The sequence below is a fragment of the Astatotilapia calliptera genome, chromosome 3, assembly GCF_964374335.1.
Source record: "Astatotilapia calliptera chromosome 3, fAstCal68.1, whole genome shotgun sequence".
Classification (NCBI taxonomy): Eukaryota; Metazoa; Chordata; class Actinopteri; order Cichliformes; family Cichlidae; genus Astatotilapia; species Astatotilapia calliptera.
This window is the reverse complement of record NC_137424.1, coordinates 45065252-45084279: the sequence shown is the minus strand read 5'-3', so window position 1 is coordinate 45084279 and position 19028 is coordinate 45065252. Positions and strand designations below refer to the sequence as shown.

The window sequence follows — 19028 nt, the reverse complement described above, 5'->3', positions numbered from 1 at the left end:
GACCTCTTCACAGTTGCTCCTCTTCAGTTGTTGTTCAGATTCCCATCCTGGTATTTACAGAAATCTTTGCATTCAAATTTGAACGCTTCATCCACGACTGCAGTGAGAGGGGTAAAGTGTTAACAGTCTTGTATCTAAGCCACCTCGCTGACCCCGTCCTCCTTTCCAGATGAATGTTTGAGCAGTACACAAACACTTCAGACTGCTACATATTAACACAGCGGGGGCAGAAAGTCTGTACAAAGGAGAAGAAAACAGTTCCCACCAAACAGATAGACCCTGTTGTTGCTGTTGTCAGCAGGTGCTGTTATGTGAGAGCCAGCAGACTTTAGAAAAAAGGATGAAGAGGAAGACGAGTCGGTGCTGAATTGTTCATGACTCCACCTGAACCTGACCAGCTCTCAGGTCCCTCCACTTTGCATACCAAATATCCTTGGGCAAGATACTATCCTCAAGTTGCTATGGATGTGTGTGAATGTTAGCTAGAACAAGCGTAGAAAAAAGCACTGGTGTGAATGAGGCAAGTTTTCTAAAGCGCTTTGAGTGCTCAGAGTAGAAAAGCACTATGTAAGAACCACACCAATTACTTTGTAAAGTGAAATCAGATCAGGCCACCTGCAATATGATCTGATTTTATCATCTGCACCAATCCCTGAGCAGCAAACTACAAACAGACTCAAAAAAAAATACAACAAAATACAAAAGGTAAAAAGTCCTTACTTTATTTCACAGATGAGATAAAACCATGTTCTCATGCAGTAATGAGTTTGTGTAGCCATTGTTCATTATACAGCAGTGAGGCTGTGTCTGCCATGTTTGCCCTGGTTTGGGTCCCAGGGGTCAGAGTTTCTTTAGAGGGTTTTTAATGTGTTGGATATTCTGATCCTCTTAGTTTGAGGTTGCTGCTGTGCTGAGGTTTCGATTCAGCTATGTGGTGCTTCAGGTCTTGCTGTATTCTTCTTTCTTGGAGTTGAGTCCTTGCTTTTTCTACGTGGTTTCAGTTCCTAGTTTTAGTTTATTTATGTTTAGTGTTTTCAGGGTTTCGTTTTCTGTTCCTCCCTCCACCTCGTCCTTCTCCGTTTCCCTTTGTATTACTTACTTGCTTGAATGTTTCAGCATGAAAGTGAACCACTTTCATAGTACACAAAACTCAGGGCTAACCTTGAAGTTACCCAGATAAACCTAAATCTTGCTTTGTCGCAGAGGCCTCTGGTCTACTTTAAAATAATTATATCAAGAACTGTTAAGACGGAGCTCTCTGACTTCCTGCTCGCTAAGAAAGGGATCATTTTTCTTCTGGAAAATGATCTGTTTGTTAACATGAATTCATCCCAGAGATTATGACGTCTCTGTGATGGGTGATGGTTAGATTTGGAAAAACTAGATTTAGAAGAACTTCATTAAGCGTTTAGGGTGTGCTGTACCGATTTCTTGGTCTGCTAAACAAACTCTGAGCTGAGGAAGGCGGGCATCACTCAAATGATCAGATACCTTCTTCACCCAGTCAGCACACCTATAGTTTTTTCTGTGTAGGTCCTGATTTTGGGCTTGTAACACTATAATTTTGACAGTCATAAGAACGCACTATTAAATCTAAACTAAGCCCTTCAACCACATATTTAAAAAATCCTGCATCTGCCAAGGACGAATAAACCATCACAAAGCCTCTTTGATGAGCGCAGAGAGTCTTTTCAAAGCCTGGTGGGGAAAGAAATACAAGATTAGATTGAGTTGTAGAGATTGTATGTGTTTATCTGGTTGTTTATCCATTTGTTTACCTCATCAATCTGCTCCGGTGTGCTGAGAGAAAAGGCCGCTCTGACGTAGGGGCAGGGCTCACTACTGTTGATCATGAACACGCCTCCAGGAACTAGCAGGACCTGTAACACACACACACAAACATGTATCACCAGTTCTTACACATCTCCAGTTTTTACATAGGGAATAAAACTTATTACATATTGTCTTTTCCTACATTCACCCCAGCCAAACTGTGTCTTGAGCTAACATAAAGCCAGGCAGGTCACCAGATTTTACTCTAAATGATAAAAATTACAATCGTGTCCGTCTAAGTCCAGAAAAGTCCAAAAAAAAGCTTACATTAGCTTTCAAACAGCTCACTGAGTAAAATGACAACTTTGTGATATATTTTAGTTACTGCAGGCTTTTTGTTAGGATTTCAGGTACTGGTTACAAACTGTGAGGCCAAATGTTTCCCTTTATGCCAGGTTGTGTCACCGTCGTATTTTTCTCTGTTTGGTAACTTTTTTAAAAAAATTACTATTTGTGGCATTATTCATGTGAAGTGAGAGGAACACTAGGAATAACGTCCAGGATATCCTCCATGTTTGGTCAACATCCTGTCTTCTCTGTCTCTGATAACCAGCTTTCTCACTCTGATATAGCAGTTTGGATTGGGTATAAATATTCTGGTATCTGTTTTGATCTCACAGGCTGTAAACTGTTCGCCGTGGCATTTATGACAGCACTGAAAGACTCATTTTAGATTCAGCTGTCCATTATTCCTCCTCTGCCCAATGACACAGTGGTGTTATTATCTGCTGTATGAAGGCTTTAAATGCTCAGGACTCAGGACACGAGCCTGCTGTGCAGAGGCCTTGGAAAATCCCGATTGTACCCACTCTTGTTCATACACAGCTAATTCAGTAGCATGGAATTACAAACACACTGTGTGTGAGTGTGTGTGTTTGTGAGGAGATGGTGCTTGTAAAGCAGCCTTTGTGCAAGTGTTTTCCCTCTCACGCACACACACGCACACAAGTGCCTCTGGGGTATCTGCTGTTCAATAGGCAGGTCTTAACCTGAAAAGAGAACAGCACCTGCATGTTTGTTCACACTGACCTCTTTCTCCAACGCCTTCTCCATGATCAGCTGCTGGGTATCAGCTATGCCCTTCAGTTTCATCCACAGGAACATGCCTGCTGATGGTGTGTGCCACTCTGCTACATCTGCACGCACACACACAAACAAAAGTGCCTGAGCATTTTTTCTGTGATTCACAATGCCTCTTTGGTCATACAGTGCTTTAAGTAGGGCAGACAGTCACTGGTTTAGTGGCTGCTGGTGCAGTGAGCCACAAAATCTCACTTAGATTCAGTGCCTTTGGTTCCTGAAAAGGCTGCTGGGCAGAAAGTCCAAGAAAAGTGACTGAGGAAGATGAAGAAGGATGAGAGGAAGTGTCAAAAATCACTGATAGTTCACTACACCTTAGTTCTGGGTTTGTTAGTGAATCTGCTGCCAAATGTAAGTAATTTTACAAAAATGACTGCTGTTAGATGACGGCACTATTGCCTTACAGCAAGAAGGTCCAGAGTTCGACTCCACAGGCCGGCCGTGGCCTTCCTTTGTGGAGTTTGCATGTTTGTGTGTGTTCTCTGTGAGTACTCTGGCTTCATCCCATAGTTAGACATGCAGTTAGTGGGGTTAGGTTAACTGGTGATTAAACTGCCTCTGAGTGTCAGTGGTTGTCTGTTTCTCTGTGTTAGCCCTGTAACAGACTGGCAACCTGTCCAAAGTCTAATTGTAAGTAATCATAAGCTTTATGATGAATGTAAATAACTAACACTTTTATATGAGTGTGGCCCCACTACAGTACTTTTCCATTTATACAGCATGACCTTTTGGCTCCAGCCCGTTATGAATGAAGGTCAGAGCTGTCTGGATGCAGAGGTAAGTTTTCCTTTTTCCATTAATGGGGATATAATAAATATTAAATATGTTTAATCCATTTCCTTCCTGAGAAACCAACTGTAAACCAGACATTTTCCTAATAATTTGAAACACACACACACAAACTTAGAAATACCGGTTAACCTAACGAGTTGGTGTTTGGACTGTGGGAGGAAGCTGGAGTAAAATGGTAAATGGCCTGTATTTGTATAGTGCTTTACTTAGCCCCTATGGACCCCAAAGCGCTTTACACTCCATTCAGTCATCCACCAATTCACACCCACATTCACATACCCAGAAAGACCCACACAGGCACAGAAAGGGCCTCAGCACACTCAAATAATCTTGGTCATTGCTTAATAGTGTTGCTCTTCTTCAGAAAACTATACAGGAACCTTAAAACGGAGTATGCTGACAACAGATTTCACCTTCAGCCTCAGTGGGTGTGAGCCTTCCATCAAAGATCTAAATTTATGTTTGCAAGCACAGACTGTATATAAAGGATGACTGTTGCTTCCAGCAGGAGGCGACACCTCTGGATGCAAAGAGAAAATTACCCTATTGGTAACTTGACCTCATTAAATGCCTACCTGCTGACTTTATGGTTCAACCACTAGTTTATAGACATACCTAATACAGCATGGAACAATTTAAAGTGAACTAGAATATAAAACATGGTACCCTTCACGGCTTGGCCATGTTTAAAAGCCGTTACTGTTTGCCTATCAGAATCACTCATGTCAGTCTGGAGTGTTCACACATCAAAGCTGATCTGACTGTGGCTACATCACCTGTTATATAGAGTCTATGAGTCCAGCTTAAAGGAAACATGAAGTAAAGTGAACAGGTCACTGCTTGTTTACATGTGGATACTTTGGGCTTCATCAGTGAGTGCACAAACCTTTGAGCCATTTGTCTGCAGAGCTGATCATGGCATCTCGCTGTTTCCTGTAAAACTCAATCACCCTGCAAGAGGAAAGAAAAGAACTGTTTGATTTCCTGTTGGAAACGTAACTGGATCCAAGTCAGTTTTTAACAAGTCAAACTGGTCAGACAGGAAGTGACATACTTGTCTATGTGCTGGAGGAAACCCTCCTGTCCCCAGCTGTGCAACAACTGAGACACCATGAGCTGAAAGAAAGCAGGGCACTCTGATTATATATTGGCATCACTCCAAATCATTTGACTGTAAAATGACTGTACAGCAGATAATAAAACTGCATATTAATAGTTTAATGAGTTGAAGAGGCACACTTTCCTCCTTCTCACATGGGGTTTTTATGCCTGAGCTGTTTGCATTTTAAATCTTTCATGCATTAATAACATTTCTGGTTTAGATTAGATGAATATGCAGAGGTGAGGATTAAATAAGAGGTTGGAGGCAGATCTTTTGGAGGTCCTCATTAATCCTCTCCTCCTTCTTTCTGAGTAAAATCTGCTCTGCTGCTTCTGCTAGTTCAGACACGCGATAAATTCTTTTTCAGCTTTAAATGTAGCGTGACAGCAGCACACCACTCATCCTCGCCTGGTTTGAGTTTATGTCTGTGCAAATCAGGCGTGCCTGGTGGGTGGGAACTTAATCTGGCAGAGTATAAAAGTCAGTAATGACTCTGCTCACAAATATGCTTCATTGCTAGCACACTGCGCAACTGTGCAGCCCTGCTCTGTGTTTACTGCTGCTTTATGTGATGGCATACTGTCACTATCAACAGCACTTCACGCTGAAAGATTTCTTTTAGTCCATTCAGGGTGAATACAATGAGATTCTGGGTGGTGTTAAGTGGGAGATTTCTCACCTGTGTGAAGGTGCTTGTGTGCATCGTCGAAGCCTGGATGTGCAGCACCACCCGGTCTACAAGCGGTTTGGGGCCGGTCACGAAACCTATCCTCAGTCTGAAGCAACAACACAACCAGCTGAATAATTCAAGTCAGAAACACTCACAGTACATAAAACCTGGAGTCAAATATTAACTTCACTCTTAAACCTAAGACATAAACTCTCTGTGACCGGATCCTGTTTTAACAGACTGTGTTTCGCAATGTGACTTCACTGAAACTGAGGAACTGGAGCCTGGATAAGCAATGCTGGAAACACACATTACTGTGCAGATAAAGGCTGGGGTGCCATATTTACATTTTGTGTCCATGAGGATGTTGCTTGATAAACGAGTGTCTGTACTATGTCACTTGGCTGGAAGCCGCTGAATGTGTCGACAACATAAGTCAGTAAACCCTGCTTGAACCCCTTTAGAAATAGCTACACACTATACTACTGTAATCTTTATAATTTCCTACAATTCACCTCACTACTATACTTACGATTGTTTAAAAAACTGCATTTGTTGTTTTTTATTTGTGGTTAAAGTGTAAAAGTTATTCCATGCGTTACCTTTGGCTGCTCTCTTAGTCACAAGGCTTCACCACAGCAGGTAGCGCTCTGTGTTTGATTTGGCAGATTTTTATGCCTGATGACACAAAAGGGATTCGTGTGTCCTCCCGGAAACAAACCGGGGAACTTTTGCTTGTTAGGTCAATATGTAAAAAACTATGGAGCCACTCTCCAAAGCCATCACATCATGTAGTTAAAAACATAAATAAAAAAATAACCGGAGGGATTTTTCTAGATAAACTTCAAGCGAGTGAGTGAGCCATATATTTTTATGTGGCACTGTGATATTTCTTTTTTAGGAGTTTATTTTTGAGCGTTTTTACCTAAACTGAAAATGGCTGAGAGCAGACTCGAACCTGGACCCCTGCAGTGACCCTTTAGCACATGGGCTGCCTTCTAGACCTGTATGCTACATCAGTGTCTGATCTTTGAGGTACTTTGACTCATAAAAATGTTTCCTGACATTCCCCCCCCCAATCTATAACTCCTACAGCTTTTCACGGGTCCAGTGATGTGGCAAGAATACCAATAGAGCAACACATGACACTGGAAACATGTTATTTTAACATTAATAGTACTGATTTTCCACTTTTACCATTAAATACAAATTTTTTTTACTGTGAACTGCAGCTAACAGAACAAGATTACAAGGTATCCTGAGGTGTGTGCAGTTTCACAACTGAGCAGCTGGAGCTCAGACACAGGCCACGGACAAACTTGTTGCTTTCAGGCATATTTGGACAACGTTTGCTGCCTGAAATACTTTCTCCCTGTTACTGATCTCTGTGTACATGAACAGTTGGTGGCCTTTAGAGGCAGGTGGTGTTTCAGTCTCTTAAAAAAAAGCAGCCAAATATGGCATAAAGATCTGATGAAAAAATGTGATGCCAGAACCACAAATAAGTACATTAGAACATTATTTAACATGTCTGTCATAGACAAAAGGGAACGCTACAGTTGTGATAAACACATATTCAGCCATTTAAACAAACTATTCCTGCAGAACATATTACAGGTCATACATCACCCTATTCTGTCATTTTAGTCGCTAAAATAGTTTGTTTACTTGAGGGTTGGACCCAAATATATGTGTTCCTGAAGGATCCTGACGTTTTCATTCCAACAAACGTAAAAGAAATTTATGTGTCAGGTTCATAGTCGCTAGGGCAAATCAAGAAATGGGAACATCAGTTCCACATGTACTGGGAGTAAAACAAATCCACCCACCTAAACGGTCACAAAGGTTGAGAAACTCACCCTGAAGACAGAATTTTGGAGAAGGAGTCGGTCCTGATGACCCTCCCATCAACATCCATGGAGAGAAACGTGGGAGCCCACGGCTGCCACACAAGTAAACATGACATGAACTAACTGTGACCTTTATTCATTATTAATGAAGGTCAGATTAACAGGCTGCCGTTTGTCATTTAAAGAAAAAATCTCTTGTCTTTGCACCTTTTCAAACTGTAGGAAATAGTAGGGGTCATCCTCGATGATGAGCATGTCGTACTGCCTGGCCAGCTATTAAAGAGAAGAGAGGTTTAAATAAAAAACGTCAGAGTGAATCTGCAGGGAAAGCAGCTTTACAACAAGCTGTAATTAGCAGAGTGCACGCTTCACTGGTTTGCTTTGTACGACCGTGACTCAAGAGAGTCAAAATCTGCAGCGTGTGCATGTATTTATCTCACTGAGTATGACTTTGGCGACGACTTACCTCATACACTTCCTTCTTCCTCTCTGCTGTCATGGAGGCCCCGGTGGGGTTTCCTCCATTAGGGATAGTGTAGAGGATTTTGGGAGCGGTGCTTCCGGGCTTGTGGATCTCTGACGGATCCCACCGGGACAGGACTTCCTTCAGAGCTGCAGGTATCATGCCATGCTGATCGCTGGGAACGTTTACCAAGTTGCAGCCGAGAGGATGGAGCTGCACAGGAAATGAGAGCGTCAGGTGGTCGCAGTGCTTCGTGTCACAATGTTTGTGTTGTGCAGAAGAAAAATGCTCTTACTACTGCGAGCGTGCCCGAATACGTGGGCGCATCCAGAAGAACATTGTCTCCGGGGTTGACCAACATCTCAAACACCTGCACCAAAACCAGCAAACATACGAGGCTAAGACACAGGCTGTGAATGTTTTCCTTGACATGAAAAACTGCTATAATAAATAAAACTATATTAAAATATAGAGATTCTTACTTTAAAGCTATAGCTTAAGGGTTTCAGTGGGTCTAAGCTGTTCAGCTGATGTCAGATGGACAGGTAAATCTACAGGTGATGGTGTCAGTACCTTGCAGAGCCCCTCCTGGCTCCCCGTCGTCACACACATCTCCATCTGCCCGCTCTCAGGGCTGTAGCTAGCAGTCGGCGGGTTGTGGAGGTTCTTCTGCAGGTTTTTCATCCACGTCAGCAGCTCAGGTATTCTACGCATTGAAGAGAAATCAGGTGTTTCCAAGACAAATCTATTTTCATAAAATAGTAATCTGTTTTATTTTCACACAAATACTGCACATGTCTGCACGAGTGTCTGTCTTAATCCTCTAATCCAAACTGAAACGCTGTTCTGAAAATTGTCACAAAGCAGTGACCGATTCTGTCATCTGGATTTCTCACCCATTAGAGGCGGAGTACTGCAGAGCTCTCTTCATCGCCACCTCATCGAAGGTGACTGTCTGCCCGTTCTTCACCGTGATGGACGCTGACTGGAAGGGGAAGGTGTTGGAGTTAGGAGCTCCTCCGGCCAAAGAAATCAGCGATGGAGGTGACCGCTGCTGCAGCTCAGCTTCATGTGGGATCACAGAGAGAAGATGATGAAACCTTCAGCTCAGCGTCCTGTCTTTTATTCAGTTCCACTGTCTCACCAAACCATACATCACAGCATCACTACCATCTTGTAAACCTTCCCTTTTACTCTTGCTGCTATCTTTCTGTCACAATCCACCACTGATATTCGTCTCCACCCACTCCACCCTGCCTGCACTCTCCTCTTTACTTCTCGTGTGCTTTCTGTTGCTTTGCATGGATGACTCCAGGTGTTTAAACTCATCCACGATCACTACTTCTGCTCTTTGCTGTTATACTGGTCTCCCTCTCATTTACACACATGTGTTCTGCCTTGTTTCTCCTGACCTTAATTTCTCTTTTCTTCAGTGCATATCTCCACCTCTGCAGGCTCTCTATCAACCTGCTCCACACTCTCACTACAGATCAGTGTCATCTGCAAACATCATAGCCCACACAGATTCCTGCCTGACCTCATCTGTCAGCCTGTTCATCACCACTGCAAACAAGAAGGGGCTCAGAGTGAATCCCTGATGTAATCCCACCACCATCTTGAACTCACCCGTTACTCCAACTGCACACCCCATCACTGTCTCACTCTCCTCATGCATTTCCTGCACCACCTCACATACATCTTTGCCACTCCTGACTTCCAGATGCAGTATCACAGTTTCTCATTTTGCACCCCATCAATTTAGAGTCACCAGTTGGTCTAAAATGCATGCTTAATTCTGATTGTGCCCACACAGGAAGAGAGAGAACATACAAACTGCACACAGAAAGGTCCCAGCTTATAGTCTCATCACCACCCAGACTTACAAATGTTTAGTTGTAACAGAAATATTTGTATATAACAGAAAAAGTTAAAAAACTGAAATTGTCATCTGCTTGCTTTTTCTTCTGTTCTATTATTTCAGCTGGTCTTTTCACCTAATCTGTTATGTGCAATGAAACAGGGCAGATTTGGGATGTGCCTCTTGTAGCGGTAGACTACTGTTCCCATAAGGCTGTGTGTGGGGGGAGCTTCGAGTAAAGTTGGAAAACATCACCCGAACACGCTGCGTCCAGTGTCATCATTTATACGTGGTGTCAGAAGTACGAACGGCGGTCTCCACTGTTTTTTTCTTCTTCTTCTTTTTCGAGTACAGTACGGTGCAGTTAACTGCGAGAGAAGTTTTCGCATCGGTAACCCGAACAAGACCGGCATGCAGGTGAAGCGCGGCCGAGGCTGTGACCAGCGCTAGCAACAGGGCGCGCGTGCGCGCGCGCGGTCGAGCACGAGCCTCACATGTCGGAGGGAGGAGACGAGGTCGGCGCACCGGAAAGCTTGGATTCTGAACGCGAGGAAGCCAGGGATCCACACGTCACGATGGCGACCACGCTACCCAGAAACATTTGACTTTTCTCATCCTGCCGAATGGCCAAAGTGGATCAGAAGGTTCGAAAGATTTCGCATTGCAACTGCTCTTGATAACAAATCAGACGAGTATCAAGTTAATGCACTCCTGTACGCTATAGGAGACGCTGCTGATGATGTTTCGGCAGTTTTACCACTGTGCGATGCAGATAAAAAGAAATATGCAACTGTCAAAGAGGCATTTGACAAACATTACGTAGGAAAACACAACGTAATTTTTGAAAGAGCACAGTTTAACTCCAGACGGCAACAGGAAGGGGAAAGTACAGAGTCGTTCATCACTGCTGTGCACAAACTTGCAGAAAATTGTGCATTTGGAGCACTCAAAGACGAACTCATAAGGGACAGAATTGTAGTTGACATAAAAGACAAAAGACTGTCGGAGCTGCTGCAAATGGACTCAGAGTTGACTCTTGCTAAAGCCACTGAGAAAGTTAGGCAGAGCGAAACGGTAAAGAAACAACAACCAATACTTCACAGCAGCGCGGCAGTGGAGAAAACACTGAACATGGACACAATACGGACAAATACAACAAGCGGGAAAACGCAGACGTGGCAGAAGAAAGAACAAAAGCCAATCAAGCAAAGCGGAAAGGAATGTGGCCGCTGTGGTCGCAAGAACAAACACTCATGGAAAGAATGTCCAGCCAAAGAGGTACAGTGTCGAAAATGTCAGAAAAAAGGGCACTTTGCTGCGGTCTGTCGCAGTAGTGAAGCTACAGCGCTACGCGAAGTGACAGAAAATCCGAAAGATACAGACAGCGAGGATTGTGTGTTCTTGGGTGAAGTAGAGACTGGGAGGTCACAGCCCTGGGTGTAAAAGGTCAAGTTAAATGAGGAAAATGTATATTTTAAACTTGACACAAGGGCGGATGTTACATCTATTCCAGAGGGTTTGTACAGTCCAGACAGGGATGGTAAGCTGCAGAGACCCAGAAAGAAGTTACTAGGGCCGGGCAGTAACCCACTCAATGTTAAAGGCTGCTTCGAGGCACAGCTAGCAGTGAAAGGGCACAATGTTTCTCAAGACGTCTACCTTGTGTCAGGTCTAGTACAGCCACTGCTAAGCAGGCCAGCGTGTGAGGCTCTGGGTCTTGTGTACAGAGTAAGCACAGTAATGGAATTGGTGACAGATTTCAGGGCAGCATACCCAAACGTTTTTAAAGGTTTAGGCGTGCTGAGGGAGCCTTATCACATTGAGATAGAGCAAGCAGCAGTAGATCAAACACTAGCGATGATGAAAGATGCTAAAGTGTTCACAAAGCTCGACGCCCGGTCTGGATTCTGGCAAATTCCGCTCACGCCAGAGTCAAGGCCACTCACTACCTTCATCACGCCTTTTGGAAGGTTTCAGTTCAACCGCCTTCCTTTTGGCATTGCATCGGCGCTGGAACATTTCCAAAGGCGAATGTCACAGATGCTGGAAGATTTTGAAGGGGTGATTTGTCACGCCGATGATGTGCTTGTATATGGCAGAGACAGGCAGGAGCACAACCAGAGGTTGCACTGTGTGCGCCAAATGTTTCAGAAGGAGGGTCTCACTCTGAATGAGAAGTGTGAGTTTGCTAAAAGTCTAATAATCTTTGTGGGACACAAAGTGTCAGCAAAAGGCATTGAGGCTGATCCCAACAAGATAACAGCAATCCAGCAGCTGCCGCAGCCTCAGAGTGTGGGAGATGTGCGCCGTCTCATGGGCATGGCCAACTATCTTGCCAAGTTTATGCCACAACTAGCCACAATCACCACACCATTAAAGGAACTGCTAAAAGACAGAAACGAGTGGATATGGGGGGAGCCACAGGAAAAAGCATTTAGGAGACTAAAAGGGATATTAAGCTCTCCAGAAGTGCTCGCTCAGTACTCCAACTCAGCAGATACACGAGTCGCTGCAGATGCTTCGTCATACGGTGTCGGGGCTGTTCTCACTCAGAAACAGTCTGACAACTCCTGGCGACCGGTCACATATATCTCAAGAGGTCTCACAGACACAGAGAAACGCTACGCGCAGATAGAAAAGGAGGCGCTCGCTGTAACGTGGGTGTGTGAACGACTGTCATCTTACCTCATGGGCCTACAGTTCACTCTAATCACAGATCACAAACCCCTGGTCCCTCTTCTGAGCACAAGAGGCCTGGACGACCTGCCTCCACGCATCCTGAGATTCCGCCTCAGGCTGCTGCGCTTTACTTTCACCATTGTCCATGTTCCAGGGAAAAACCTTGTCACTGCTGATGCTCTCTCACGAGCACCGCTGGCAGGGCCTCCTTCTGCTGGGGATCTTCAGCTGGAAAAAGAGGTGGAGGTTTTCGTGGACGGTGTAGTTTCCCATCTCCCAGCAACAGATAAAAGGTTGGAGGAGATTAAGTTGGCGCAGGAAATGGATGACCTGTGTAGAAAGGTGGTGTATCAATGTGGGACAGGCTGGCCAGAAAAAGGTAAACTAGATCCAGAGTTAAAGGGGTGCTGGGAATACAGAATGGACTTCAATCTAGTCCATGGTCTTCTCATGAAAGGGGAGAGACTTGTGATACCACCTCAAATGAGAGCGGAGGTTTTGTCACGTTGGCATGAAGGCCACCAGGGCGTTTCAAAATGCAGGGCCAGAGCAAAAGAGTCTGTGTGGTGGCCGGGAATCTCAACCCAAATATGTCAAATGGTAGACAGGTGCGAAACATGTCAAAAACATAGGTTACAGTGCCGTGAACCAATGCTGGCAACTCCTGTTCCCGACCGCCCATGGCAAAAAGTCGGCATGGATCTGTTCGAGTGGTCAAAGAAACACTTCCTGCTGATTATTCATTTTTTCTCAAGGTACATTGAGATAGCTGAACTGAGACACACAACTGCAGAGGTCACTATTAATGCTGTAAAAGAAGCCTTTGCAAGACATGGTGTTGCCGAGACTGTGGTATCGGATAACGGGCCGCAATTTTCATCAGAACAGTTCAAGCACTTTGCCAAAGAGTACCAGTTCACACATGAAACGAGCAGCCCTAGGTACTCCCAAGCCAATGGGGAGGCAGAACGCGCTGTTCGTACCATTAAAGACTTGTGGAAAAAGCACTATGACTACACCAGAGCACTGCTAGCGTACAGGGCCACCCCACTGGAACATGGGCTCTCGCCAGCGCAGTTGCTTATGGGGAGACACCTGCGGACCACGCTGCCACAAGCTGTGGCAAAGCTGGTGCCAAAGTGGCCTGACCTACAGGCTTTTCGCAAAAAAGATGAGGAGGGGAGGCGTGAGCAGGCAAAACACTACAACCGCAGACATAGAGTCAGACCGCTTCCGGAACTATCGTCAGGACAGAAAGTGTGGATTACCACTGAAGGAACTACCGGAGCAGTAGTTGGACCTGCCAGTGCTCCCAGATCCTATGTGGTAGAGACAGACAGGGGTTTTCTGAGGAGAAATAGGAGCCACCTCAGACCAACAGGGACTATTACCAGATCTGGTCGAGTGGTGAGACCTCCTGAAAGACTGGATGTGTAATTCTCTGAAGTTATCCATTCATGCCTTATTCAAAGCTGGGTTAAGCTGTCAGAGATGTTTACAATAATGTGTTTTGTTTAAATGTAAGTGAACAAATGAGGGATGTGTATAATTTTCACGTTTCATGATGTTCCCCATTTCTGTTCTAGTGAGCCGTTTGAGACGTTATGAAGTATGTCTTTAGCTAAAAGGAGGAGGTGTAGCGGTAGACTACTGTTCCCATAAGGCCGTGTGTGGGGGGAGCTTCCGGGTTACGAGTAAAGTTGGAAAACATCACCCGAACACGCTGCGTCCAGTGTCGTCATTTATACGCCTCTGACGTTTTTTTTAACCATATAAACTAAATAAAACTCGTGTTTTAATGTGTTCTGTTTATTTCATCTGTTTCCGGTGGAGTAAATAGAGATGGCATGGAAAATATGAACCTTGCGGTTAGAAAGATCACCGGTTTAATTGGTCATTTTTGTTGTAGTTAAATAAAAACCACAGCAGACAAGGAAAAACTGAAAAAAACTCAGAAGACTTGCTGTTTTTTTGCATTCTCACACAGACATAACTCACACGAAAGAGAGGTAAACACCAAACACGGGTGCTACCAGTGACATCATAGGCTCTATTCCACATTAGCTACAGAGCCTTAAGGTGATTAGGAACACCCGTTTTTACCATTTTGTGTCAAACTGGCTATTGTAATGGGTGCATTAGTCTCGCTGTACAACCGGACACAAGTGTATTAATATATGAAAAGTACTCACTCAGCATCCTGATGGGGGAAGGCTTTCTCGCTGCACTGACAGCTGTCAGAAACCGAGCGTAATTCATGTTTCCTGTCAAATTACAAGGTGAAAAATATCAGCTGCCTCCCCTCACACAGCGGGGTTATCTGCCCATTAAGCTTACACCTCCTTCCACAGGCTTTCAGTGAAGCATTTACGCTGTTTCTATAAGTTAATCTGTAACTGTAGCTCTTAACTGAGCCAGCGGCTATGGTAGAAATGTGTTACCTTTTTTTTTGGTATGTAACGTAAAAACAGATTCATATCTATATCTATATATATACATATATCTATATATACATATATAGATATAAACCCGAAACAGCTATAAGGTGAGCTAACACGGACACACACTATGGGAGGCTACAGTGAACACAGGACTAAACATATCATAGGTGTAAACAATTATTTTAACTGTAGTTATGACATTTGCTCTACCACACTCTGCAGTGTAACTGACCTTGCGCGTGTGGCAGAATCGACGCGGGGGCTTCTGGTCAGTGTATTTCTAGATGCGTGGCGACTTTCTGTGGTGGTTAGCGCCGGTGACCGCTTCTTGAACTACATTACCCAAGATGTACTACAAAGAAAAATATTAACGCCTGCCTGCTTACCGGGCAGAAATGTCTGCATTTTCTGTTGTACGAGTCTGTGTCACGAAGCGTTAGAAATTATTTCACGTTAAAGAAAATATCGGCTGCTCGACATTTCACAGATGCGAAGCCTGAACGAGACGTTGTGCAGCAGTCTCTGGTGAATGTTTATTCCTCTGGTCCCCGCTAGGGTGCAGTGAAGCGCGGGAAAGCGGAAACAGCAGGAAAACGACGAAGAAGCGGAACTTCCGTGTTGTTCAACATGGAGTGAGAAAATGTAGCGTAATCTCGCTTAGTTAATATCTAAAATGAGTTAGTTAATGTTTTGTGTAGCGTTTCTTCTCCAAAGTTTATTGGTAATTGGTTTTTTTTATCATTATTTTGAGCCTTTTGACTATATTAGCAGTTGTTTAATGCTAGCAGAGGAGGCTGAATGAGGCCGCTCAGTGTTTAAGCTTTAATGTTTGTTTACCGTGAGGTTTCTGCTGCTATGTAAGCTGCTTTTGTTTCGTCGTTTCAATGGGAAAAAGGAAAGACATGATTCACCCCAGATTTCTCGGTGAGTATTTGAGAAAGCTTGTACTGTTGCAGTCGCACGTTTTCGTATATTCTTTCCTTGTACTTAAAGTCTCCAGTTTGTCTGCTTAAAACCACAGCCTGCAAAAAGCTGATTAAACATATCCATAAAACAAAACAAAACATAAGCGCATCTAAACCAGGGGTGATCTCTTGGAATATCCCATCCTCATATAAAGCTTAACGTGGGCCTTTTGTAGTGGCTGGCCTCCGTTTTTAGCAGTAAATGGAGGCTGTGTGTGTTGATAGTTTGGGGGGGATAACAAACAGGAAGTTTGGCTGATATTTTGAAATGCATCTTAAACAAATGTTTATAGGAGAAACCTCCTCCAAGTTGGGACAAAACATGTCCCTTCACAGTTTACTTTGTAGATTTAAAGAGTTTCTTACAGCAGTAGAAAAGGTATTTTCGTTGTTGTTGTTGTGTTTTTTTTTTTTTGTTTGTTTTTTTTTAATCTGCCAGCATTCAGACTGTGGGTCAGTTGTGAGCCCAACAACACATAAACTACACACAACAAATGTTGTGTGATTTGGAGACGGTGGCACTGACAAAGACAGGTGGTTGAGCTGGAGATGTTAAGATTTTCAGTGGGAGTGACCAGAATAGACAAGAATAGAAATGAATGTAAGAGAGGGACAACTCAGGCCACACAGAAAGGGAGAGAGGCAAAGCCGAGATGGTGTGGCTATGTACAGAAGAGGCGTAGTGGATATACTGGACAAAGGAGAGATGGAGCTTCCAGGCAGGAGGGGAAGACCACAAAGCAGGTTCATGGATGTAGTGATGGACATGGTGTGACAGAGGAGGATGATAGGAATACATATAGGCAGATTATCTGCTTCAGTGACCTCTGTAGGAGCGGCCACTCTATTAAAAATGGCAAACTAGAATGAAATACTTTTTTGCTGAATGTATTTAAAAAAAAAAAAAAGGTGAAATCATATTGTTTTTACTCTGAGCTGATTCATTTGTAATTTTATTGTTATAGGGTTCAAACAGTCTGTTTATTAGGCCTTTTAAAAGGCAGCCATCACTGAACAAAGTGATGTAATTAATGTAAGTAAGTAATTAAAAAAATGACGTGGTTTTTAAAAGAACACACACAAATAAAACAAGAAAAATCATCAGAACCCGAGAATAGAAAGGGATTTGTTTGTTTGTTTGCTTTTTAATGAGGTTGATGTTTCCAATGCAGGTTATTTTACTTGTGTCACATTATTCCTATGTTAAATACATGTTGGTATATGTTGTGATGGAAAGCTGAAAGACTTGGAAACAGTTATCTCTTGTAATGAGTTTCTTTGTTTACCTGACTCAAAGGGGGATATAAATGACACAACTAGATCCAAAGATGTGGATTGTTTATATTAAAACCAACTTGGAGTTCTGATTCTTGACCTTTGATTTCTGGTTCAATTCTGTAGAAAACAAATTAGAAAAACCGTCTGGCTCTGTGAATCTGAATTTGATAAGCAGAAGATGAATGGATGTGGATGTAAACATTTTATTTGAAAAGAAATCATTTTGTGTTTTAGCTCATCGAGCTGATGGACCACTGCCCTTACGCTGTGGCGAGGTGTCTGTTCTTCCACAGTTCTCCTCCTACATATTTGATCAGAACTTAATCAAACTTGCACACAGTGATTGTCTCATCATCTTAACCTAAACTGTGCTCAATTAGCCATTTAAAAGTTCTAAATTGTGAACTGTGATGTAAATGGCCTGTATTTATATAGCGCTTTACTAGTCCCTAAGGACCCCAAAGCGCTTTACATATCCAGTCATTCACCCATTCACGCACACATTCACACACTGGTGATGGCAAGCTACATTGTAGCCACAGCCACCCTGGGGCGCACTGACAGAGGCGATGTACCATGAGCTGGATGAGCAACTAACTCACTGACGGTCTTTGTATTAATCTGTGCTTTGTCCCGTCCTCTGCAGGTGAAGGCGGCTCCAGCCTGCACAGCGCTCACAAGCGGAAACACAAAAAACACAAGAAGCACAAGAAGAAGCACCACAGCTTCCCCGAGGTGCCTGAGCCTGTAGTGGTGCCTCGGCCTCCGCCGCAGCTCCGACTGAAGATCAAACTGGGAGGACAGACGCTGGGAACCAAGAGGTGAGACGTTTGAGCCAGATTTCAGTATCGATAACTGTTCATGAATCAGTTTGATCAGTCAGTTAAAAGGACATTGTGCTCTCCAGTGTTCCCACTTTCACCGTCCATCCTGGTGTGGCTCGTCCACCCTCACCTTTAATGATCATTGACAACAACGTTGATGACGACGATGATGACGACGATGAAGATGATGATGACGAGCCCTCTGTTCCTTTGGAGCAGTATCGAGCCTGGCTCGGTGAGTTAGCAAAACAAGTGGACTCAATTCTAATATAGGAGGAGGGATGACCTCAGCTTGATCGGGACTGTTGACACTTCATGGATGAAACCATGAAGGAAGTCATATTTGAAAGAAATGATTACTAGTTCCTGCTGTTTAGTTTCAAGTTTCTGCCAACCTCCTGAGATCTAAGCTCTTGTAAAAGCTTTGTTGCATACTTTAAAAAAACCTGGTTTTGTTTTTTTTGTTTTTTTCTGGCAGTTTTGTTGGTTTTTTCTGCATGTGTTTGTCACACGTCTTTGACATACTATTTTTATGTTAGAAATGGTTCCTTTGCCAAAGATTAAAACATTTGTGCTGTTTGTTGCCAGATATTTTCTTATTCCCAAATACTTACTGCTTTTGTCTAATCTGGTCATGAACTGAATATTTTTTTTATCACCTGGACAACATCCTCTGATATTTACAAACCAGTTTATAAACTGTGGTTTGAAAGAAATACTCCACACATTAATAAGTAGAATCTGCCTGCATCCCTACATGACTCCAACTTCAGAGCTGAAACAAACAGTGATGTCTGAGAATCTGCTGATGGTACAGAATAGCACAACAGAGCTTGATCTTGATTTTATTTTAGCCTTGCAACAAAGACTGTATCTTGATTGTTTTGTACCAGATGAAGACAGCAACCTGGCCACATCCCCTCTGCCGGATATGGACTCAGATTCCATGCTGGGCGGGCCCGTGGACGAGGAGGAGCGGTGGCTGGACGCTCTGGAGAAAGGAGAGCTCGATGACAATGGAGAGCTGAAGAAGGAGATCGATGAGTCTCTGCTCACTGCCAGACAGGTAAGAAGCAGCTGTCAGTGTTGTGGAGAACATTTTCACCTGTGCCTGACTTTAATATGAAAGGTCTTCCAGCATTTGAAATCAGGGGTAAAACTTTTTTTCTTTTTTTTTTTTTAAAAGTAGCTTA

General features: G+C 43.6%; 2 protein-coding genes across 3 annotated transcripts in view; one reads left to right on the top strand and one right to left on the bottom strand.

The window, feature by feature from the left end:
• Window positions 1-697: 697 nt before the first annotated feature.
• On the bottom strand, window positions 698-15329 carry aadat (aminoadipate aminotransferase). 2 transcript variants are annotated; one of them, XM_080291300.1, is made up of 14 exons: window positions 15155-15329; window positions 14520-14591; window positions 8687-8855; window positions 8364-8496; window positions 8086-8160; window positions 7794-8003; window positions 7535-7600; window positions 7337-7419; window positions 5487-5583; window positions 4760-4821; window positions 4592-4656; window positions 2863-2969; window positions 1779-1880; window positions 698-1698 (listed from the first exon to the last, which is right to left on the bottom strand). In XM_080291300.1, exons 1-14 carry the CDS (start codon window positions 15171-15173, stop codon window positions 1657-1659), a joined length of 1302 nt encoding a protein of 433 aa, XP_080147426.1. In that variant the 5' UTR covers window positions 15174-15329; the 3' UTR covers window positions 698-1656. The 2 variants fall into 2 exon arrangements, with proteins under 2 accessions (XP_080147426.1, XP_026018127.2); XM_026162342.2 differs by having other exon boundaries at window positions 15001-15300.
• Window positions 15330-15343: 14 nt separating this feature from the next.
• The window catches only part of ino80b (INO80 complex subunit B), a 4599-nt gene continuing 914 nt past the window's right edge, over window positions 15344-19028 (top strand). The window contains exons 1-4 of the mRNA XM_026162343.2: window positions 15344-15692; window positions 17658-17832; window positions 17919-18070; window positions 18729-18901. Coding sequence (XP_026018128.2) covers window positions 15653-15692; window positions 17658-17832; window positions 17919-18070; window positions 18729-18901 — 540 coding nt within the window. The 5' untranslated portion in view covers window positions 15344-15652. The remainder of the gene's footprint in view (window positions 15693-17657; window positions 17833-17918; window positions 18071-18728; window positions 18902-19028) is intronic.

Excerpts from the sequence above, each read along its gene's own strand:
- aadat (XM_080291300.1), bottom strand. Across the intron at positions 8,856-14,519 it reads TTCCCCCATCAGGATGCTGA|CTGAGCTGCAGCAGCGGTCA; the intron begins GTGAGTACTTTT and ends TCCCACATGAAG. Across the intron at positions 1,881-2,862 it reads AGAAGGCGTTGGAGAAAGAG|GTCCTGCTAGTTCCTGGAGG; the intron begins GTCAGTGTGAAC and ends TGTGTGTTACAG.